This window comes from Chlamydotis macqueenii, chromosome 14 (assembly GCF_036417535.1).
Source record: "Chlamydotis macqueenii isolate bChlMac1 chromosome 14, bChlMac1.mat, whole genome shotgun sequence".
In the NCBI taxonomy this organism is placed as follows: Eukaryota; Metazoa; Chordata; class Aves; order Otidiformes; family Otididae; genus Chlamydotis; species Chlamydotis macqueenii.
Window position 1 is genome coordinate 12725244 of NC_141569.1, and position 25421 is coordinate 12750664.

At 41.3% G+C, this 25421-nt stretch overlaps 1 protein-coding gene across 8 annotated transcripts in view; it reads right to left on the reverse strand.

Annotated features, from left to right (window-relative positions):
* Positions 1-25421, reverse strand: part of SGCD (sarcoglycan delta) — a 335023-nt gene that overhangs the window by 40750 nt on the left and 268852 nt on the right. For all 8 annotated transcript variants that reach the window (XM_086758689.1, XM_086758690.1, XM_086758691.1 and 5 more), the window contains 2 exons: positions 16949-17036; positions 14679-14798 (listed from right to left, as the gene is read on the reverse strand). In XM_086758689.1, the coding sequence (XP_086614815.1) occupies positions 14679-14798; positions 16949-17036 (208 nt within the window). The remainder of the gene's footprint in view (positions 1-14678; positions 14799-16948; positions 17037-25421) is intronic.

Below are 25421 nucleotides of genomic sequence, written 5' to 3' on the forward strand. Positions count from 1 at the left end.
GTCTTTTACACATCCCTTCTGCCCCCAGAAAAAGCCAGACCTTGATCATCTGAAATTGGTACAACTAAGATTTGCCTGTAAACTGCACTTCTGGCTGTAAAAGCAGCTGCTTGCTTTCTGACTGTGGGAAGTGTTTGCCAACCCAACCGATGCAGGGAACGTGGAAAAGATACCTTCTTGGTAATCAAGCATCTAATCCAGCTACATCCCTCGCTAATGAACCTGGATGCATGTCATGGAGTTATTTCTTCTGCTGGGCTCTGAGAGATACTCAAAGGAGAAAAACAAATTTTGGGTTGACCACTGCAAACGTCTCTCAGGTCAGGCTGTGCTCCTGCCTGGGGAAAAGGAGGGAGGTGCCCACCCGATGCAGGACACGTAGGCAGCAGGCTCTGCTCTAGTCCCAGCCTGGCCACCTGTTCAATGTGTGACCCAGAAGTCATTTAACTTCTGCTCATCTCCTCCTTCTCTGTGAGGCAGTGGGAAAGGCAGCACTATCCTCATTTGCTGATAGTTTTTCAAATGCAAGCTGTAAACTGCTAGGCAATATGAACAGCTTTCCTAAGTTTCAGGCTGCTGCAGTCCTCTTCCATGGCCACCTGCACAGCCCAGGTTGGGCCGTTTCACCCAGTCATCCCTGCTCTGGGTCCGCATTTTGTGACCAAGCCATGCTGTGTCTCTCTAGAAAGATGTGCTCTCCCCATCTCATTGTTTTAAGCCAAAGGCAGTCCATGCCATCCTCTAGTAAGCCTTTCCATGAATTGCTCTAATTTTAAAACATGCATCTAATCTGAATTGGTCTCACTTCAGCTTTCAGCCACTAAATCTTCTCGGGTCCTCATGTGCCAGCCAATCAGCCCCTCATAAGCAGACTCTCCTCCTTCTGTAGATAAATACTGACAGTGACCCAACCACCCCAACCTTCCCTGATTCTCTGAAAAGTTACAGTTTTCTGAATCATTCACTGTGAAGCAGATTTTCTGGACTTCTCATTGCTCTTTCCTGAACCCACTCCACTTTTAAAATACTCTCTTGGGGCACAGGAGTCCCCAGGTGCTGTCACTGATGCTCCATACTGCAGAACATCAGGTTCTCACTCCCACTGAAACTTCCAATTAAAACCCAGCTGAGAATGGTACTAACTGCCTTAAACACAGCAGTGCACTAGGAATTAATGTTCATGTTCTCTAACATATAGCTGCCTACCCAGTGAGCAAGTATGACCTGTTTTCGTAAATTTAGACCTGTGGTCTTGTGTTCAGACACACTGTGAACAATTAGTTATTCATTATCTGTAGTCATCATGGTAATTTCAGTGTCAGTATGCAAACACCACCAGTGGCATTTAAAATTTTTTTTTCTTTTGTAAAGCTTTTGGTGCAAACTACAGATCCTGATGAGACTGTTTGAGACTCAAACATATACTGTTTGAGACCTCTCTTAACACATGCAATTGTAACTGTTGTCTGTGTGCAGTCTGGAAGTCACCACTGCAGAATGAAAAAAAATGTTCTGAGATGATGCAAAACATGTTAATACAACATCCTTCTGTAACTTCTGCTATGAGTGAGAAACACCTGTGGCTTCAATAAGACTACACTTTCTTTGCAGTGAAATAAATTAACTAAGCTGTCCCATTGTGCTAAAGAAAAAAAATCAAAATGAAAATAAGCACTCTAAGATCTATAAAAAAAAACCAACTCCTTTTTAACCTAGAGAAAAATGAAGTAATCGCAAAGATGATAAAAGCAGTCTGAACTCTGAAGCTTTATACAATTGAAATTGATCCTATGGCACAATACAGATATTTAGCTCTTAGCTTTACCATAAGCCTTCATCGTTACAAGTTGTCAAAAGCAGCTCTAACTCGCCAGCCATGAAGGTTATTATTATCAGATCTGTCCTCTCTCAACAGTTTCCAAATGATTTAAGTCTCTGCTTATCTACACAATTGCCTCGGCTATTAGCTTTGCAATGAAACTTAGCAAAAGATGCAGCCTGCACACATCTGCATAATAAAAAACGCATTTTTGAGGAGAGGAAGATGAGGAAGTGCAGCTGCAGAGGTTCACATAGATATTCTTATGCCTTTTTCACCTGCATTTCTTAAATAGTGACTTTATGCTGGTAATTTTAATTTATTTTTACACATTTAAGTCAGCTACTTAAGTTATGCAAAGCCCAAAATAATGATTTGCAAGTAATCAGAAATGCCTGCAGAATAAGGAGAAACTTCAGCATCTTTCTAATGTCCTGGGGTTTTCCAGGCTTTCATTACTTAATTTAAATGCAGGAAGCAACTTTGGAAACAAAGCCAGTAAAGACTCCAATGTAGTCATTTCAGGAAGGCTGAAAATATAAAAGCCTGCTAGTCCTTTCCTGCATCTCCTTGTTTTCCTTTCCCTGCACACAGTTCTGAAACCCTCTTTTCCTGTCTTCTTGATTCCCAGATCTATGGAAGAGTCTCTTAGGCACCGGGAACAGGAATGAGATTTCCAAATCTTTTTGTTTGTCTCCTTTGATATGAACTAGAAGTGAACGCTACCTGCCTTGATAAGGCTTCCTGCCTTGACAATATCATTTCTTATTATTCTTTTCTAAGAACACAAGATCTCCCAAAGGGCCACCTGTCCCTGTCACCGAGTAGGACATCAGGCACGAGGGGATGCTGAGGGACTAGGACTGAGACATCCCTCCCTTGACTCTGGCTGTCAGCAGCTGAGGGACTCCTTGAGCTGGCCGTGTCATCCAGCCACTGGAGAGACACTGATAAGCTTTCCTCACCTCACCTAATTATCATTTTAAGTAAGTGTCTCCATTTCTGTAGCAGGAGGCTCACAGATGAATTAAATACTCTGAAGGTCTTCCTTTGGTTTCAGCCTGCTCCAGATATTTGTTCTGCCTTGGACTGCAAAGCCCAGTAAATAACCACCCTCTTCTTTTTGTGCTACTGGAAATTTCATAGACCTCGAATGTGCCCACTCCCACCAGCACTCTCTCTTCTGTGTTGAAGAGTCTTGGTCTCTGCCGAGATCAGCAGCTCCCGCGTGCCTCCCAATGGAAACAACTGCCTTGGACAGATTCAACCACACTGGATATTTGTGTCACAGTCTGGCTCTTGGCCACTATGGAAGTGCCTAGCCAGGCTGTAACAGCATCAACGTTCAATGGCGTTGGAAGTGAAGGCATTAGGCTAGAGAAAGTGACCTCATTGAGTAGTTTTACTAAAGGCTTTGGCAAAAAAAAAGAAGGAAATTTTCAGGGAAATGTGCTGTTGAGACTGAATTAGGCTACTGTAGCTCTGCAGAGCTACAGAGGCGAATTGGGATGTCATGGAGAAATAAATGTTTGACCTCAGGGAGTGGAAGAAGAGAGAAAGGGTGGAATTTAAAAATATGAAGTCCAAGGTCATGTGCGTAGAAAGTAGGAAAAATTTCTTCTCCATGTTGGATCCTTCTGTGATGGTAACATCCCTGGATAAAGGCTGAGTGCTACTCAGGATTCATGGTAGCGGGACAGGGCCAAAGGGAAGGCAAACGTGACATTAAACTGAAAGGCAAAGAGGCAAGTCTAACAGGAACATTTAAAAAATCACATTATTTTAAGAATCATCAGTGAATCCTTGAAATATTATATAGCCCCCAGCTCATCCCCAGTGAGGAAAGTGCACAGAGAGGAAACACTGTCACAGCTGCATGAACAGTAAAAAGTCTATCCTATTAAAGAAGACTGGAAGGACTTGGCTTTTTAGCTTAGCCGCATGATGGCAAAGGAAGGATACAAATACTTTGTATAAATACATTAGGAGGATAAATAATACAAAGGAAAAAGAGCTACTGGCTCTAGGCCAGCGTTGGCATGAGAGCAAGCAGCAATACACTGGTCCCAAATACATTTGTGAAGAAATGTGTTTTCTAGCCAAAAGAGGAGCAAAAATGGGAGCAGCTTTTCAGTTAGCTGGGACAGGTAATCTAACAGATTTGACATATTCATGATTGTAAGATGTGGCATCTCAAAACAGGGGACAAGATTTGCAGGAAAAGTGCCTTCTAGTCCTGCACTCCCCTCATCTTATTTTCTCTGGTCTCTACATGAGGAATGATGGGTTTTGGCAAATGGTATTAATGCACAGCTACAATAGTTCAAGAATCAGCTGCTACAATTTCCCTTCTCAATCAAAGCCACTAAAACCCTCCTCTCCCTTTACTGAGTATAAAGCAAAAGTAAATTAAATTTATTATTGTACAACACAGCTTCTGCTTCCTGAATTATCTGTTATTAAAACATTTGTTATCTACCATGAAAAATGCATAATACAAAATATCAATTTCATTGCAAAGTACTGAAAATATATATTTTTTTTTCATCTTATGAGAGTCTCTGCTGCTTCCAAGGCTAACTTACCTGCAAACAGTCAAAGACAGTTAGGAGAAAACAATCAAATAATTTATATTTAAACATACTATACTGTACATCCCTAGACAATAAATTATTCTTTCTCACAGTATTATATCAGAGCGACTTCTATTGAAAGCCATACCTACCGATTCCCTCTTCTGACACTGTGTAATTTACCACCAATAACTGTTCATAAACAGTTTGACTGAAAAATCCATAAAGCCATTTCAGCTTTATTTTAAGTTCCATTTAACATCCCTCAAAAATGATTTCATCCATGTGTTTCTATTAGCTGGTTCTCTGCCCAATAACTTAATTCCACACAATCAGTCAGGAACTTATAAAGGATATGACAGGATCTACCTAAAGTGTTTCGAATCATCATAAAGATTCACTCAGAGTGGGGTTTTTTTTTTCCCCTTTCTTGCACACAAAGTGTGGGGACACAAAAGTCAAAGACCCTTATATGTGTCCACATCATGCAAGAACAGAAATCAAGAGTCCTACAGCAAGGGAATATTTACAGTTCAATTTCAGGGTTTGGAGATTTGGGTTTTTTTTGTTTCTTTCTCTTCTTTCCTTTGAGATTCAGAAGAAAGACTACATGAGAACAGGTCCATCAAATAAGAGCTTGCATTTTCTCTGGCACTACTGCTTTCTTAGAAGTCTACTGCCACAGCCAGGAGACAAACCTGGTTGTGGTTTGGAGCACTGCAAGCGAGCTGCTGAAGTGACATCCAGCTTCTGGACCTCCTCTCACCACCCTCTTCCCATTCTGCACCCGTCACAGGAGCCTCCAGCGCTACTGGGCTGTTGCATCTTCTGAACAGCTCCAGCTCTTGCACAGGAAGACACTGTCCTCGCTGCAGAGCACGTGCCTGGCACCGCGATTCGCCCTCACTGTTTCCAACATGGACGCAACAAAAAGAGTCAGTTGCCTAAGCTTTTGGCAATTATCTCTCTAGGACATGAATCCAAGACATAGCATAAAACAATGCATATTTTTTTCCCAATTTTGCAGTGAAACAAGGCAGAAGGATCATGTTCTGTATGTGCACATTAGTCTGCCAGTTTCCTGTTGAAGAGTGCCTTTTGAGGCATTAATCCTTTTCATCCAAATGTGGAGTTGGTTGATCAATCTCATGAGCTTTGTGAGAAAAGACCGGGAGACTACTAACACCCCACCAAGGCAAAGGCTCTGATGTGAGCTCAACGCTGTCTGGATGCGACCAACTCTGTAGGGGAGAAAGGAGCTACAAATGCCCCAAGAAGAGAGTGCATCTCAGCTGGAACGTGTACCTTCTTAACCAGCAACAAATTCAACCAGAGGAAAGCGGGCATCAACACTTCAGCTTTCCAAGCTGCCTTTTGCTTTCCCTGTGGGCTGCAAAAGTACCTGAGCTGCACAACACTGTCCTGGCACCTTCCCCGGTGCAAAGGCAAGGGCCATCCCTGCTCCCTCTGGCCAGAACAGGTCTCCAGCCATTGTGGCAAGACACTGATCACACACCACTCTCTCTGCACAAAACTTGCTCTAGGCTTCTACTGCTATGAGCTGGAAGGGAGAGAAGAAGCGCTCAAATGCAACGCGATGAGATGTATTTTTAGATTAATGATTGATGCTCCTGCTGTCAAGGGTAGGTGGCAATCAGCGGAACAGCGCTTGGGGGTGAGCAGAACGTAAAGTAGAGAAATCAGGTTTCCGCTCAGGTGCAGATGCACCTGGTTAGCTATTCCCCACTTTTCTTTTCTTTCTAGACAACACATTTCTTTCCCACTCCAAGTATTCTCTTAACAATAATTCCAGACCCAAAGTACACCTTTAGTGTCGCATGTCACTGCTTTATAATGAAATTGGGGTCTAGAGCCTTGTGATGAGCTTGGCAATTAAGTTGGCTTAAGCGTATCTTCCCTTTAGCGCTCTGCCTTAATGTAGTACTGTGCAAATGAGGGGAGGAGGAGAAGGATTTGCTATGATTTTTTTCTAGCTAGAGTCAAGAGGCAATGTAGAGCACGCTGGTAATCTCCATAAACTACCTCTATTCCAGCTATTATTGATCAGGACACATTCAGTAATTTGTTCATGAAAACACCCGTCTGAGGAGGTTCTCTCCTCTGTAGGTCTCATCAGGGCAATATGAGACAGTCTCAGAAAGGTGTCTGTGCAAATAGATGTCCAGGAAGTAAATCAAATACAATATAGGTAGAAATTATTTGTGCCCGCTTCTTTTAATTTCTAGCTTTAAAAGCTTTATTCATCCTTAATTTATGTTTTTAAATTGATGAACATAGTAATTGCTGTTGCTCCCCTTGAATCCCATCAAATCTGAAATCAATAAGAGCTCCATTTCAGGATCCAACAATAATAGCCTGACTACGTTAAGCCAGCGCACTGAACAAAAGCCATAAAGCTTCATTCATGTTTCTTTCCAGGATACTATAAAAATAGTTCATTGCAGAGGTCTGTCTGCCTGCCTTCGTTGTCAAAGTGGTGAGGAGTTGTTCTTTTAAGGCAATCTATGTAATGAAATCATGTGCAGCATCAACAAAGGTGTTTATAATAAAAATGTACTATAATTCATTTAGAATCTTTTATATGTTGTCCTTGGCACCATAGGGAGTGAGTCAACCCTTCGGCACTGGGCTGGGGTTGAGTTAGGCCAGACAGGAATTCCTGGTGACTCCAGCACCGTCAGCTCTGCCGGGCGGAGGAGAAGCAGTTACCTGACTCATAGTCCCAAGAAATAAATGGAGCCTGGTTTTAAGTTGGAAAACTTGCAAACAATAAGATGAGCCACAAGCTCTGAGATGAGTGACGTATGTGTCTGTAGGCACACGTTGATCTTCAACAGCCTAGCTTCAGTGGCTGAACATCTGAGAAATATAAAGGGAATAACAGAAAAGAACAGAAGGGCTCGCATCCAAACTGAGAAAAGACATACGAAGAAAGGTTGCTACAACTTATGCTGACCTCTAGATATTTCCTTCTTGACTAGTTTTGGGGTCCTTCAACACTTTTTCTGCAGCTCAACAATAGCAATGTCATCACTGAATTCCTCTGAAGCTCTTCTTGGCATTCTTGTGCAAAGTTGCAAAGAAACTCAGGAGAGCACCTGAAGTAGGAATACACAGTGGAAATTTATCAAGGAGAATATTACGTGAGCTTCAAACAGATCAGCTGGGGAAGACACTTAGGAAATAAAATATAAATCTGCCACACTTTTAAACTTGGTTTCAGTGTTTGGTAGGTGTACAGTATGTTTCTTTCATAATCCTTGTGACATTTAATCAATATTAATCTGATGGTGGATGATTCTTCTTTTTCCTTAAACAGGATTAAGGTAACGCAATCTGCACACAGGTTTCAGCCTGGACTAGAAGCCTGTACACTTTACATAAATGCTTTCCTTTTTGCCTGGAATGTACTTTGAAACAAAAGCAAACACAAGGAAGACTTCTAAGTATATCTCTCTCCTGACATACATTGCTCCTGCCAACAAAAGACAAGTTTACCATCTGGGCTAGTGGATTTTGAAAAAGGAGGACAATGTTATTTGAATTTGGCATTAAAAGGAACAACAGTGTCTCTGCCTATTGCCCTCAAGGCAGAAAAGCAGAAGTATTAATTCAAGAACTGTATGTTTGCTCAAGATCTGGTCATTTTAATTTCTCCCCTCATGCAATGGGAAAAAACCTCAACTTTACTTGGAACAAAGCATCCAGAAATTCTACCCCCGCCTCTGGGGAAAAAATCCCCACCCAACTCAACCAAATCCTTTTTTTTCTATATAGTTTTTAAATTCTTTGTCACTGCTGATTACAGATTATTTCACTTTTTCATACCTGACTTTTACACCAATACGGCAATAGTGCAATCCCTAACTGAGAGCAAAAAAAATAATTTTCTTGTGGCTTTAATCACTGACAGGAAACTATTTTTTTTTCCCCACTGCTCCTTAATTTTGCTAAATGCCTATTTTTTTTCCAGCACCACAGCTTTGCAACGAAATTTGATGACACTCTATTGCCATGACTGAATGCTATGGACAGAGGAGGCTGTTTCCAGTCTTGCTAGTGCCAGTGCTAAAACCTGGCATCTTCGTTTGCCAGCCTGTTTTCCTACTTTACTCATTTTATCCTCTGTCCCTTTACGGCAGGACCAACGACTACACAACAGCTGGGAAATTGCTCCGGGACTGCATTAGCATTACTGCTTAATTATCTATAGGGAGTGTGTAATGAATACTCGTAGTTGCTTCCTAAAGGAGTTCACACATCTTCAGCAAAAGGTCAAATGCCGGTCCAAGCCTTGTGAGTAGTGTCATCGTGGCAGGCTCTTTTCTCTTGCCGAGAGCACAGAAGGGAGCTCTGGAGCAACTGCTACCTCCGGGTAATTCATAGCACCATTTCTCCTTTGAAAAAGCTATTTACAGACCAGTAGTAAGGACATATTTTTCAGGAAAATGTACAAAATCCACAATACAAAGTTCAAGCTTGGCATTTATCCGTATGTAAAGTTGCAGCAGACTCAATGGTGAGGTCAGAAAGACTCGTTTCCTCTGGATCAGGCCTGATTTCAACACTTGGCTATAAAAGTTGTTCCCTCTGCCACAAACAGATCAGCAAAACGCCATTTTGAAATCATAATGGCTGCTGTAAAGAGCAACCTTGCATGTCCTGACCCATAAATAATCACTTCTGAAGAAAATCAGCAAAAATGAGTGGTAATTCCCCTAAGTTGTTAAATTTCTAGCGTACACCACCCTCTAAAATCACTGGTAGCAGTCAAATAGCTTTGTGGATTATTTTCATGAAATATAACTCCTCTTGCACTCATTAAAGTTACCCTGCTGTAAATATTGCAGCAAACACAAGCTAGAAAGGACATGCCAGGAAGTTACTAAAATTGTAATATTGAGGAAATGTGAGCAGAGTCCTTTAACCAGGCTGGCATTGCAGCCACAGTTCTGCAGAGGTACTTCTAGATCAAGCTAATACAAGGCTCCCTCAAAATGTTTGTAGATGTGAAGTTTTAGAGACAGCTGGGCCAGCTTACAGAGACATACAAGTCCACCACAGTTATACTAAATCATGTTCTCCTCTTGTCCAAAGTGAAGGACACTGCAAACGCTTTTTAACTCTTCCATGGGTAATAAAACCCATCACTTTGTACTCTGCAAGTACAGAACAGGTTAATCCCTCTGCCCCTAACAACAGAAAACCCCAACCCAATCCCTCCCATTTAAAAAAAGCCTTCTACAATACAATCGTGCAGTGGGGTATGAGCTTGGGCTATGTTGTTTTTATCGGTGATGTTCCTCCACTAAAACATCTAAAGTCCTTAATATACACCTTATAAATAAAATGCTGGAAATGAGCCTTGGAATTAATTACTCCAAACTTATTAATAAATTTGCAATAACATTTCAACAGCTGACTCCTCTTGTCAAGTGCATTCCCAGGCACCCGGAGAGAAACCAGAACAAAAGATGCTCCCAAAGTAACGTCTCTGAAAGTTTAACTTGGGGCCAGCATTTGCATGCCCCACACGGTTCATCACCCAGAGGGAGTATGCTACAGTGGAAAAAGGCTACAAGGTAGAAATAGAGCTACTGACTAATTATTTGAAGGGAGGGCACGCAAGGGGTTGGCGAGATCAAAGGTACATTTGAATCAGCCACAGTGCTGGGAAGGACTGCAGTGCGCGGTGGGTCACACGTCTCCGGCAGTATTTATGCTGGGAGATGAAAGGCATCCTACCTCACTCTAAATACAGCTATTTTAGTTGGGGTTTGTCAGACGGAAAGGCTTTAGCCAAATTTTTATCATTAGGCTATACTAGAAGAAAAGCCTATGCTATGGCAATAGAAACGTCTAAGCGAGAGGCACTTTTTCCAGGGACCCAGAGTGGGAGCAATTAGGGAGCAATCCAGTCCCATTACAGAAAAGGGACCTTGTGGTTTTACAATTAATCCTATCCTTACTGCAAAGCAAAATGGTAATCTTAAGAGTGGTTTAAAAGCGTGGCTGATTTGTAACGGACAGCATCATGTCCATGCAATCCTACTTCCTACGCTAACCAGGGACAGCAAAAGCCTGTAAGCTGCAGGAACGCGTTTTTCACATTTCTGTCTCAGCTCACTGCAATGCAAGTGGATTCCCATCAATATTTAGTCTTTAAAAAAATTGGTTAAATCCATCATAAATATTAAACACCAGAGTATACTGGCAAGTTTCCCTGAAAACAAACTTCAAAAAATAATCTCCAAAAAAGATGTCAAGGCCCTTGGGAGAACTGACACTAGCATGTCATCAGATGTTGTCTTGTAAGGCTAAATTAAGCATCTGACCAGAGTTTAACTTCTGTAAAAACTAATGCTAATTTAAATTGCTTTAGATTTAATTAAAAATGCTTTTGTACAGAGATAATAATGTAACTCTGTTAATTAGTATCAAGTGGCATCTAGAGGGCATATTTAAAAACTAATCTGGAGAATAAATAGAGCTAATTAACCGTTAGAATAATGCTTTATGATTGTCTTTTGTTTATAAATGCTACAACGTTCAATATGCTATTAAATGAAAATGGTAATTAATATATCTCAAAGTTATTTTTTAATGCTCTTTTAACTAAAGAGTATTTTGTATGTACCACTGTTCAGATGGTCTGAACACGTTTCATTTCTGGAGGGAGGGAGGAGTGGGGAAGGGAACTGCTGGATGATGTACCACACACGAATTCAATAAGGACCAGCTCATTCATCTCCCATAACACAGACCATATGTGTTTCTGAGGCTGTGGGGGGCATCCAGCGAGGCATCAGTTTGCATCTATGTGGTGCTTGCCGAAGTGCACTGCTGACCGTGGCAACGGCCAGCACGGGAAAGGTTTGCACTTCACCCCACGCGCAAACCCAGGAACAGCACCATAGTGTTGTTTAGTGACAGATTTTGCCTTCAAAGTCTAAACCTTTCAAAACCACAGTCGCGGTTCTGAGGAATGACTGGCTCCAGGGTTTGCTGTAGTATCTTTTAAAAGACTATGAGCTCAAACACTATAGGAGCGAGGCTTGTAAAAGAAAGCGGTGCTAGCAGTGAGGATGTGCTGCCATCTGATCCCACCAGAGTGGGAGTGGCTGGGTAACTGCATGAGTGTGGAAGGAAAAGGGCAGGCTGGATTTGGCACAAGGCTCAGCTTCTACACAACTTTTGTAGACAAACATGAGCTCCTTCTGAGTCATCTGGACCAATGCAGCTGCTAAGCTCCTAGCTGGCTCTTGAGCAAGGCGGAGGGAACTTGTGCTTGTGTCTGGAAAAGGTTGTGTAGATGTTATCAGAGCTGACCATGGCCAAGGGGCTCAGAGGACTGCCCTTGTCCTCAAACAGAAATTCCCATTATCCTCCAATCTCTTCTATGATGACAGGTTTGACTGGACTCACTGAATCAAATAAAACCACTGAGGTACTCTAAATTACATCACGCATGAAAAGCAGAGGGGACCAACTCTGTCTTTCTGTGTCCTTTAATGGTTAAAAATCAGAAATAACCCCCCAAAATACAATTAAAATAGAACTTTCACTTGGTAATCTTCACTACCCATGCTGTGCAATTTCTTGAAGCACCATGAAAAGTAGCACATGCCCTACTTGGTTTTTGTCCACAATCCTGTGTATTCTTCCCTTTTCAATGCCTTACTAATGTTGAAAAATCCTTTAGCTACCCAGAGCAGAGTCTATTTCAAAAAAGGAAAGCGCCTCTTTTCTCATGACAGGGCTTCAGCATTACTTTGTAGAACAAACTTTCAGAATCAACTTTGAAGAGCATACAAAGAAAAAAAAGTAATTATCATTAACAAGATTAAAAGCTATCCACAAGCCCAATAACTGCTGCTCTAACCTCTATGAGATGACTTTCATGCCAGATTGCAGACATACTCTTCCTTCTGTAACAAGGACGTGTTCAGCAATAACAAGAACAAGTTGAGATTATTTACGTAGCATAGATAGGTGTCAGCAGACACATACCAACAGCACCTGAGCTCCCAAACACCAGAAAAATGATCAAAGGAATTTGTCTGTGTACTACAAGTTGGACTAGCCTCAAGAGCAGACAAAAAACACTGGAAGAAATATGAACATATGGTATAACACTTCCCAGCATGGCAAACAGCCGTGGCAAACACTTTTCGAGATAAAATTAGATTGGGGAAGCAAAGCTGGAGAAAAACAAAGCCAAGCATGAACTCTGAGAGCATTTCAGCTCAAGGTCATTGAAATACTTGCCATGTATCATCACCAGTGGTATAATTCTAACTTTTCTTTTCTGATAGATCTGCATAAGCCAACTAAACCCCAAGAAACACTCAGTTGCAGATAAAAATGAAAGCACGCTACAGCGGTTAGCAATATTTTTGATGCTGTTTATTCTGGAGACTAAAACAAGGCAGAAACTCAGAATAACTATCAAAAAATAATTCTGTTTTCTCCAAAGAACAAAGTAAATGAAAAGCAATATTTTTGTAAGTATGTAATCTGAAAGGGAGTACTTGCAAATTGTAAAGAAAAGTTTCTGTATTTTTTTAAGAACTAATGATATAAATCTCTTTCCTTTTAAGGTCTCCAAGAAAACACTTAAAAACTGTAGCTTTCTGACTTCACCTGCCCTGCACAAAGACAGTACAATTAATTAGCCCTGAAGGGTGGAGTGGGAGGGAAGATGTGTGGTAGAACACAGATTGTGACAAACACTCCCCAGCTCTGTAATACTCCAATAATTTTGAATGGTCCTTTTCAAAGTTTTAGGCTAAAAAAAATTTATACTGTTGATTTTGTGAGGTTCAACATTTATGCTACAAAACTCACCTAACTTTGTATAGCTGGTGACTAAACTGGTCCGGTCTGTAACAGTGACTTGCAAAGAGCTACACCTGGCCTTTCTACAGACAGGAACGATCTAGAACAGCATGACACCAGGTAACGAAAAACGGTAAGAGTTCATACGAAGTCCTAGTCATGATGGTTAGACTCTGAGGCCCCCATTTAAGTTCCTTTAGATTGTATACAATATACTAATAGTGTGCTACATAATATGTAGAAATAGTAATTAAAAATGTTTTACATCATTCTAAGGTCCTTCATTGATCTCCCTGTTTTTAGGAGCTTGCTAGAGAAGAAACCATTTGGATGGAACAGATGCATCCAAATCAAGCCATTAGAAACCAGGTATCAGTGCATCCACAGAGATCGGTGGCACTGCTACATGACTACCTGTTAGCAACATCGAACTACCCAGTCTGGTCCTACACGAAAACATTCATGAGCAAATCTTAGACTAACCAAAGATTAAACTGGAGATCAAGTGAATTCAAGTTCCTAAGAGGTATTTTCTTATAACTATCATATACATTTAAAAATTTCATAATTACCATAACTGTTTATTTTCTCTAAATTAAAAAAAAAAATCAAAACAAACAATAAACAACTGCCACTCCTCAAATTCAAAGCGTATCCCCAGTTTTTATTAGGAACTACCAATGCAAAGCCTCGCAGGCAGGACACTTGGGGAAGCAGATCCTGCAAAGGTAAAAGCAGAGCTCAAGCTGACCTTTCTGTCAGCAAGGCAGATGGGGAAGTGGTGACATTGGTAGGGTTGGCCTCTGCTCCCATGCATGAGGCGCTTAACCCACCCCCCACACAGCTGGAGATCGCTTAGAGATGCACAATGTGCTCTCGCATGTGGCTAAGGAAAGATAACTAATGTAATGGCCACCAAACTATTCAGAGAATAAGTCTGGGGTCCTAAGCCATGCTGACTTTTTCACTGCTGATCGCCTTGTTCACGTTCGCTTTAGAATGAAGGAGGAGCTGGTGAAATTGGTGTGACCAAAAACATGACACCTGAGGTTTCCCCATGCACAGAAACAGTAACTACACCCATGGAAGCATCCTTAGAGCAATCCCTCACTGTCCTTTATCCCAGACCCAAGAGATAAAGTTGTTCAGTTTCCAAAGCTGGTTTTAAAGTTGCTTCACTGAGCCAAACCACTTCAGGGGAGTTTTTTTTTTCTGCAGGGGAAATAACATATTGTGCAAGTTAAGAAACCCCTCAGATAGAAACTCCTGACCATTAATTGCTTGGGGAAGATTCAAAGCAACAAAGACAACGAAATGCTTTCTCTCCAAAAGAAGCCTCCTCTAAGCACAAAGGGAAGTTAGGCAAAACCATTCTAAAATTTGAAGAGGCGCTTATTAAAACAGTGATTTAGTGAATAGTCATTTACCTAAAACTCTCAGTCTCTCTGCTCCAACCACCACTTCGTTGTCATCTGCAGAAAACAGCAGTTTTCCAGAGAGGGTTTTCACCTCAAATTTTTGGCTGTGTGCTTCCACTGCTTGAGGACCTAGAAGGAAGAAGAGATTTCGCACAACCTTTTAGTGAAAAGTATAAGAAAATCACACAGTGGTGACATACATTTAACAAGCCCATCTGCTGAGATTATCCTAATAGCTTGGCAACCTGGACCTGACACATCAAACTGGGAGGTCCGTGCTTTTCAGAGGGTAACCTCTCATTAGAGAAAGGGCAGTTTTCTACCCAAATAACAATCCCACAACTATTTCTACTTATGCTTTTGTCAATGCTTATCTGTGTCATAAAATCACCATTAAACTTGGGATAGCTAGGAAATTTTTATGAAAAGACAGGCCCACATGTGAAACAGCACTGAATATACCCAGCCATGCTTTGAGAATATTGGTGCAGCTGTAAGAGGCATCAAGAGCTCCTGACTACATTTTGCTTGGACCCAGGCTGCAGTGTGAAAAAATCCCTGGTTTTCTGTCTGGATTAAAACGACATCAGTGTCAGGGACAGCCAATTTAAAAAAGAAAAAGACAAACACCACCACAGGAACAAATGCTTCTTTTAGATCATTTCAACCATGTGCTGGCCAAGATGAATGGCTGAATCTCCCACGTTTCAGAAAGTTTCGTAGCTCTTTCTTCAGTTCTGCTGCTTCTCCCACAGGCTGCTGTGCACCGCAGCGCTGGAAAGCCTCTGGCCATGCGTTTTGTTGTCAAGCCTGATAAACATCAGCTAAGCCAGGCTAAACTTTGGACAAACCACCATCCGACAGCCCTGCGCAACCCAGTCCAAGCCACAGCCTCCCTTGAACGTGCTACTGCACAAGGCAGGTGATTGGACTTCCCATTACTTCTGGCCATCTTGCTGGCTACTCTCATTTCTCAAAAGAGAAGAGAAATAGGAGCTGACAGTATTTTCTTGCAGGCAGTTTCTAACTCCACCTATGCCTGGCGTTTGCCTGCACAGGTCATCTGTATTGGCATCAGGGCACACAAAGAATCGCATGCATGCTTTGCACTACAGAAAAGTGAGGCTATGCTGAGATCCTTGGAAACATGTAAAAATCTAGCAGCCGTTCTGAGAAAATCCAGTACTTTCAAGCTTTAAGTTTGATTTGTATCTTGCTAATTAACTACCTCCCTACTCGTCACTGCAGCACGCACCATGTGGGACCACGTCTTCATCCTGCTCTGAAACCAAAGCTACTGCTGAACGCAGTAACGAGCTCAGTAACCAGAACATCACGCTAGGAGATGTCACTGACTGCATCCTCCCAAGCTCTTATGAAATGGAGGTGCTTAAGTGAACCAAACATCCTCCTGAAAATATATGGAGAACCAAGCTAAACACGTTCATTCTGAATGTGAGAACCAGGGAGCTCGGGGTTGAATTTATTTTCTTCCTCCAGGCAATTTTCATGCGTGCTGCTTAAATCATTGCTTACTGAAGCTGCATATTTAATTATTTAATACTGTGACTAGAGGCCAAGATGTTATATAAGCAAACCAAACAACCCAGTCTCATGCAGAAACAACATGTTTATGGATTACTGGCTCTGCCACAGAGCAATACTTCTCCCAGTTCCTAGATAAATCCCAGTAAATAAATATCTATCCTATGCCATATATCTATATTACATATTAGCATATATAATGCATTAGGGTCTTTCAACCTAAATTACATACGCATTCATTCAACGGCTACTGTGCACTAGGGATTTATGAAACACCCATTTCCCCATCAGACACACTCAGGCTTGGGAGCACGAGTGTTCTTCATCAGCAGAAGAGCACAGAGAGCTTTAAATTGCAAAGTGTCCCAACTCAGCCACAGTTAGTCAGCAGAGCTCCCAAGGTCTCAGGAAAAGCCTATGCCTGTTACACAGGAATGTCAGCCTGCATATGTTCTTCTTGACCCTGAAGTCATACAACTAACCTTTTTGTCTCTGAATTGGCTTTCAAATGAAAACAATGGTCTGCTTCATTATCAGAAAGCACCAACCAGCAGCTTCTCCACCACGGCTTTTATGTCTCTAGCTTTGCTTTTACAAAGTGGAGCGAATTCTTCATCCGTACTTCACAAGACACCTGGGCCCCCCTCCTGCGTGCTAAAGCCACTGCAGCATCACACAACACACCCGCTTTCATCCCTCCTTAATTCTTCCACACAGCCTTTTTCCCTCCTTACCTGTTACAAGGCGAGTAAGGACTTTAGTCTTCTCATTGAGGATGTTCACTGTCACATTTCTGGCAGACTGGAAGTACAGTGGGTTGCCCTGGAACGAGACCACGAGAGCAAGCACATGAGATGGGGACAGCTGCCCAAGACCAACCTGCCTGAGAGATCCGGAGCTTTGCCTAACGCTGCTGGGCTGCTGTTAATGGCCCCAAGGTTGGGCATGTGTTGAGGTACAGGCTACCCGGCATTAATTTTTATTGTCCAGGATAAAACCATAGTCCACACCTCTGGTCCAGATAATGTCCTAGAGACTAGCCTTGTTTTAGGGATGGTTAGCTTTATGGCCAGTATAAGTCAACCAACCTGCTATTTTAAAATGTGCAGGTGATACGGGACCTGACCTAAGCTTCCCAAAGGTCATGATGTTTTAGGAGAGTGGTTGACTGCAGCAGCGCTTTTTGGAGTCAAATCTGCAATACTGCACGTAGCTTCAGATTACTCCAATGGGTGACTGTGTCAGCGTACCATACAGCCGTGTGAGCAAGTCATGCCCAAGAGCTGCAAATGAGAAAACCTTATTAACACGTAGAAAGTGCCTTTGATCACAAAGCACTTATGAACCATCCGCCACATATCACCATCACATTCCAGTCTGGGATGTGAGCTTGCATCCATCGGGTCTGGAGATACAAAAGACATGAAGTCTTACCCACTCCCAACTTGACCACACAGATTTCTGCCCACTTTTCATTTTTATGCTTCAAATATACCTCTGAGAGAAGAGCCAGAGCAGCTATTAACACACAGGAGCCACATAGCATCCATCTCAGGTATCCTTCCCACAGAGTGAAGCCAAAGAAAACCCACAGAGAAAACCATCTGACTCCTCCTCTGTGCAAATACATCCAAGACACCTGGGAACCCGTGTTTTCTACAGCCAGCCCAGGCCACACAGCTTGTTTCTCTGGGGCTATTAGACATCTAAGGCACTAGCACAGTGTGACCCCAACTTAAATCAGGCAAAAATCTAATGCGTGAGGTGTAAATTCACTGCTAGTATCTCTTCATAATGCCTAAAGCAGGTGGCTGATTAAATTAATCAACTGACTAAGCCACAGGACTGGTAGAGGGCATAAAACAGGAAAATCGGCAAGGAGTTGAAAATTTTATGTCCGTGTGCTTCCTAAGGCAAAGTCTCTTTCCAGTGTTTCAGAAATCTTTCCATTAGGAATGAATAAATAGGATGGGGATGGAGGATCGTGTAAGGTCAGGCATGTTCCCCTTGCCTCTTGAATTTATGAGGAACATAACTAATATTTGCATTGATGCATTTTCCTGGATCATGGCAGGACTAGGTTGTCTGCACATAAAACATAACAGGAGCACAGGAATGCACTCGTGGGAGTCCTGTGATGGACTGGAGCTTCAAGTAACACTTCTAGTGATGGGTAAACAATTCCCAGCAGTGTTTGCAGAAAATAAACCTCAAAAAAAATAAAACAAAACCAGGCCCACATCTGACCAAATATTAATAATATTTACAGTTGGTGCCTTAACTATTTGTGCTGCATGCATCCACGTGATCAGCCCTTCAGCAAAAAAGGAGCAAAGGGGATTTATTTGATCAAGTATAACTAGACTAGGCTACATTCACACTAAATTTACATTTACAACTAAATAAAAATAACAAAAAGAAAGAATTTCACTTAGTCATTTCCAGACCTTGGACAAGTTTCAGAAGCTCTTGGTGTCTCTGTCTCCTCATACACTAAATGAGGACAAATCATCCTTACATACCTCTGTGATGTGCTTGTCAGCTTAAGCAATACAGTATATGAAACTGAAATATAATTAGTAAGTTAGAAGTCAGGAGCACTGGTAATGATTTTGCTCTTTATTCATTTTTATTTGTGATCTTCTAGAACCTAGAAATTAATGTTGATTACTATTTTATAGTTAACAGCACAGAAAAAAAACCTGCTTCACTTGAATTTCCACTTGCTCTGGTATTAATTCTCCACAGCCCTGACCAGGGACCTAATTTGAACACCCCCACTGACAGCAGTTTACAGCTACATTTTCATCTCACACTCACTGATGAAGGGTATTTTTAAGGACAGATAGCTACAATCTGCATCATCTATAGTCATAGACGAGACTCTAAGCACTATAAACATGCCATATGAAGCACAGAAAGGTCACATTTCTAAATTGCAGTATTTGACTTTTGTTTATGGAGTTATGCAAGTAGCCAGAGTGTTTTGAAAAGGCCAGGAAACCTTCTAGTCCAAATTCAGGTAGGAAAAACCATTTGGTCCCCATGGCTTTGAAACTCTGTTAGAGATCTGCATAACAGGAGATTGCACTACATAAGTACTACACGATAAGCCAACTGGTTAAGATAAAAAGAGTTACAGAAAAAGTTGCTCCGAAGAAGTCTTACAAGACAAGGTAAGAGCTGGTATCCACCTACGGAAGACTTAAAATACATAATCAGAGCTCAAAACATTTACCCCAGCATAGTCATCTCATTCACTGATTCAGAGCTGAGATTCATGCAACCTTCAAAAAACTAAATTTCCCTAATGGAAGAGTTATGTTTTTATTGGTCTGCAGGGAAGGAACATTTCAAGCACTTAATGCAATGCCCGCTCTCATTTCCATAATTCTTCTTCCATTAAGAAGTAAAAAAGAACTGAAAAAATTACTCCCTTTTGCTGAAAATTCTGCAGATTTTCTGTCCATCATATTCTGTTTACAAAGGTAACAACACCGACATCTTTTACACACTGAACATTTTAAAAATGTTTCCTCTGTTGCAAGCTTGGTAAGGATGCCAATTTCCTTCAATTACACAGAAAAAAAAAATCAAAGCATTAAAAAATTCTTAAAACAGTTAGAAAGACAAAACCTTTCACTTCTGTTACACTTTCATGTTATCATGACGCAAAATTAAGTATTCCGATACATATGAGCAAGAGGAAATGTAGATCAATATGGCATCATCACTACAATAACAATAATTATGTAGTGAAGTAATATTCTCATGAACTGTCATAACACTTGATAGACCTAGAGTTAGAATATCAGCATGCAATAAATATGTCTGACTAATTATAACGCTGTAAGTATGAGACACACCACATTTCTTAAGTATAACATGCATGAAGCCAGTTCCAAGTCTTTCCAGATAAATAATACTAAAGAAATAAATACCTTTTAATCTTGAGATGGATGCAAAGAAAACGGAAGTAAATGGAAAACTGGATTAAGTATTCTTCTGAGTTCAGAAAAGTAGGGAAAATAATATTTTTCTCTTTGTCTACCTGTTTCTTTCCAAAAGGTTCAACCCAATTCTTCAGAAAAGTACATTTGAGATAAAATACATCTGGTACCGCTGATCACACAATAACCCAACATATTTCACTGCCTGCATGCTATCTGATGTACTGAGAAATCTCTTTTTCTGTCATTTGTTCTTCTTCCTCCCATCACGAACACGACAACCAGGTTTCTCCTCACCTCTCTTTGCAAGAGCAGATGCTGTCACTGCCTTGCTCTTTATGCCCAGACCTGGCTGTTACGACTGTAACCTCTTTACAACAACCCTCTCTTAACTGTGTTCTGTCAGCAGAGTCCCAGTTCACGTTCCCCTTAGCCATCCCATTGCCCTGCACTGAACTACAGCCTCTGATTTAACTTCCCGTGCAACTTTGCAAATTAAATCAGCGGTCACCTCCTTTTCGACATTATTTTATGTTACTGTTTCTTTCCAGTGGTTCCTTTGATCATTTGGCTGGAGAAACTGAGGTAGAGACATCAATGGGAGTAGGATGCATTTTTTTTTCCCCTTCTGCATGTTTTCCTGTTTGCTTCTGATTTATTTCAAGCATTTTCCTTGCAGCACACCGATGGAGGATCCCACCCCGCTCTGGGCTGCAGCTCCATTTCTGGGGGCAGGTGAGGCTGGAATCTTTTAAGGACTCTTGGAGCTGGTTATGTACTTCCAGTCCACCATGAATCTACGATTCATCTCTGCAGGAAATCCTACACAGTAAATACATCATTCTGCCTCTTACTCCAGCCCCTCATTAACAGACCTAATGGCTTAATAATAATGCAAATGTTTGTAGACACACAAAAGAAGTTGCCACAGCTACTCAATATATTAAGGCGTTGGGCAGAATAAAGAACGTGAAAAGTGCAAAAATATGTCGAAACAGTATAGCTTTTGTTTCCTTGCTAGGCAGTGAGGCATTCAGTAAAACTCAGAAGGCTTCACAAAAGGTATTGACTGATTGTTTGCTAGGTTAAACACATGGCAAAACAAGCCCGAACATCTCGGTAGCTGTCTGTCTTTGGCTCACTCTGGAAGAGATGCTAAAAACTCCTAGATCAGAGACTAAAACAGGAAAAGCACTTTGACTGACAACCCTAATTTGCAGCTGAAGCAATCCCAACCAGTGCTGTCTTTTAGGAAACTCAGTGCTTTAACAGATGTCCTTAGACTGTTTTAGGGAATTATTAAAAATATTTGGAAATCCTTTTAAATTTTAACAGGCAATTTAAAAATAACGCATCCCAGTCAGTGTGTTTGTAATTTGGATGGTCAAAAGAAGTAGCTTTGATTTGATCCTGTGGATTCAAAGACTTCACACAGTAAGTGCAAGTGAAGCTTGTGGAAATGAAAATGGTGAATTTCCTGCAGGTTTGTAACAGTAACGGGAAAAATTAAAATATGAAAGCATAATCCAGGTTGGCAAGGAGCAGGCTATGGAGAAGTCACTCAGCATGATTTTCCTGCTCAGCTGTACCTCTCGCTGACGTTACAGAAAGCAGACACTACTCTACAAAGAGCTGGGCTGTCAGAGGGCAAATGCTTGTTTTCTGTCAAGTTACCAGCCAGCCCAAAAGCTCTCCTTCACCTGGCCTACAGCCACAAACAGCATACTCACTTGCCTTCACCCTTGAGTGCCGTTTTAAGGAGCTGTTCATAGAGAGGAAGTATTTGTGTGGGTTATATCAAATATATTCCTTTCCTGAAGTCCAACCAGTCCTACTACACTAGCAGCTAATCGTGATAGCAGTAATAACAGCAATGATACTCTCCTGCATTGCATTTTCCATTGGTAGGGACAACTCATAGCTGCATGAGGCAACATTTCACAGTTTTGTCTGTTTTGGAGTGGCAAGTATTCATTGGCCATTAACTGAGACACAAAGCAATCATTTCAGGGCACAAGATGTCCTTCACCAAGAATGGCAAACTTTGCTAACGAAAACTCACAAAAACATCACCTCTGCCGTACCTCCTGATGTAACCAGCAGCACATGCTGCCCGGGACGGAGCACTGCGTGTGAGCTCATTTATGGAGTTGTTGAGCACGTTCTGAGACCTACTGGGAAAGCTGACTTTTTAGTCCTTACTCTGTCATTTTTGGTAGGTTGACACAGAAGTGCTTAAATTAGTATCCCTGACCCAGTTTTGCATGTTCCCATATGACTTGCTCATCCTTCAAAGGGAAGCACCAGTAATGCCTGACATTAAACACAGAGTTTCCTAACCACAAAGATCTCCAGAATATGCTGTGAGCTCACAGTCAGAAATCCACGCCTGACCGCGTGTAGGCATTTCTTTCCCTCACTCCTGCCTTGAGAACTTTGTTGAGTGTCTGATGCTGGAAAAGCTCAGAACTACTCTCATAAAACAGTTGGGAGGAAACAATCAGGTCAAAAAAACTTCAGAATTGATAACTAATGCTGTAGAGATCAAGAAACTGGCACCACTGTGAATCATAGTAAATCTCACCAGAACATTGTACAGACATTGTGCACCTCCTGAAAAACAAAAAGTCAAAACACTGGACAGCATCCGTCTTTGGCTGTGAAGACGACAAGCTCGGGAGCATCTAGTGAGCCCTGACTCTAAGATCCAGCTTGGAACAGCAGCCTGGCCTACATCTACATCAACAGAAAATCTAGACTTTGGGCCAGATGTGCAAGCCAACCATGACTGTTTCTATTTCAAAAGAAATCCAAAAGCTCTTCCTCCTGTTTCTGATCTAGCTCCCCATAAAAGAACAGGATTTTGCCCAGAAGCCTTCTGGCACAAAAATTTAAGTCACGTAGCTAAATCCCTAGGTGCTAGGTTGAAAACATCCCTTAATATGATTGGAACGTACTTTTTGTTGTTTAATCACTGAGTCTCTTTTGATCTTGACTTTGTCCTTCAAACAGTTGAATATAATGTTCATGTAACTAAATCCCTTTTTAGTAAAACTTCTGATTTGACAATGTAAGCTTTTCATAGCAGAATGAAAGCAAAATGTGAATAGAATTGGTAACAGATTAAAAGAAATGCTACAGAATGCCCCAGTATGTTCTACATTTGTGTCTAAAGATGATTGCTTTTAGGAAGGAGGCAATAGGTCCAGTGCAGAGATAACAAAATGTAGCCAGCATCCTCTTCTTCCAGGACACAAACTTTTCACAAGAGCAACGTGCCCAGGTCATGCAACCTGGAGCAGTAATGGAGCTGAAGCATCCCTGACCCACAACTAGCACTCAAAGACAAAAATGTAGTATCATGAGCTTAGTCAATGTGCTGCGTTCCAACTTGTGACATTTTATTAAGTACCCAAATGCTTAAAATAAAAAAATTCAAGTGTCTTCTATGCAAAGAAGGTACAGTCATGTTTGCAGAAAGAGATGCTTTACAGCACCATGAGGGTCAGAAAATTCTGAGGTCCACCTAACTTCACATATTTTAATGGAGAGATAGGGCACATATTGGAATTTTATGTCCAATACCACAACCTCCCCTCTTTTATGGCATTTCTTGAAGTTCATTTTAATAACAATAGAAACAAAAGATAAATTTCACACTGCTGCTTTAAAGCAATTACATCTCTGACTTCTTTTTAAAGTGCAAAGAAGGCAGGTCTGTGATGTGAGATCTAAATGACTGGGTTCTGCTTTTGGATGGCTACCCGAGGGGGTTTGTATCTTTCAAAGTGATTTATTTCTGGCAATCTAGGGGCTTCTGTCTTTAGAATCTCATGAAAACAGTGCTTTAAAAGTGTGGCTGCTTCTTCAAGACACCTAATCAGTTGCTTTGCAGCTGAGATTCTTCTGAAAATTAAAATATATCATGCCTGCTGACATTAAAAGCAACACTGAAAAATCTCCAAGACATTATATCTACCTTGACTTCTTTGTAATTCTCTTTTTTTCTCTATTGACTTATAATATGAAGAAAACCACAGATGACATGATGAAACCGATAGACACACATATGAAAATAAAATGCACCGTGCATGTTGGACTTCTATTCAGTATCCATGGGGGTGCGAAATCCAGATTTGTAACATCTAAAGGCTGCTGCACATTCACAAAACTTTCTGTATTGGTAGGACTGAACTAAGCATTACCGGCGTTGGAAAAAAATCCAATGCATTAAGTGTGCTCAGCACAAGGAGTCCTTTGATAAGACACTCTTAGACAACATCTGAAATGAACTGCACAACTTGTAAAATGGCCAAATAATTCTGAAAATGCTTCAAGCACTTCACTGCAGAGTTCACCCCAAGGTGTTACACCAGAGTCAATCAAATGTGCGCTGATGAACTTCGCATCACTGGGGAATGGCCCTCCCTCGTACAGGCTGAGCAGAATTTGAGAAACTGTAATTCTCTTAAACAGGAGAACAGCAGTCCTAGGTTCTTGCACATTGATCACCACTTCCAGTAGAAATCAAGCAAATATTCACTAACCATTTCAATTTCCTTGAATTCTTCCACAGAAATACCTAAACCACAGTAGCTGCTCAGCAGTGGCTCGCACCGATCTGATCTTCATCTATAGGAGGTGGTGTAGCAGCGGGACTATGGATTTGTGCTAAGTTATAGCCCATTTTCTGCCCCGGGCTACCCTAATTATGGTCACACTCCAGTGGTGACAGATCTCCTACTGAAGTGAACACACTGTAGACAGGCACAGGACCATAGAAGACAGGGAGAGGAGAAGAGAGTTCTGCTGAGGTTTAAAATATTCTGAATCATCCAACTAGATAGCTATTCCACTGCTCATAACTTTTACTCCAAACAAGTGTGCAGACCTCTGTTCACGTGTTTTCATTTTTACGGCCTTTCTGGTATGCCTACTGCTGGCCTTAAACATCTTTTAAAACTGCTGGTAAATCATATCTCACTATCTATAAAAGGCATTTGAAGACAATATTAAAATTACAGAGAACTAGTAATTTCTGACTTCTGTTCTCTTACTATCAGCGTTACCTGGACCATAGTGCAACCAGAAACAATTAGGATCTCACTCAGTTAGAGCAGTGAACACACATGGTTAATACGAATATGGTTAATACTAACAAAGGCACAGTAATATTTTCCAAAAGTCTGATCAGCAGAGAGGCTTGGGTTCTGCAACGCTCACAACACCTTTTAGGCATTTTTGTTACTGCACCGCA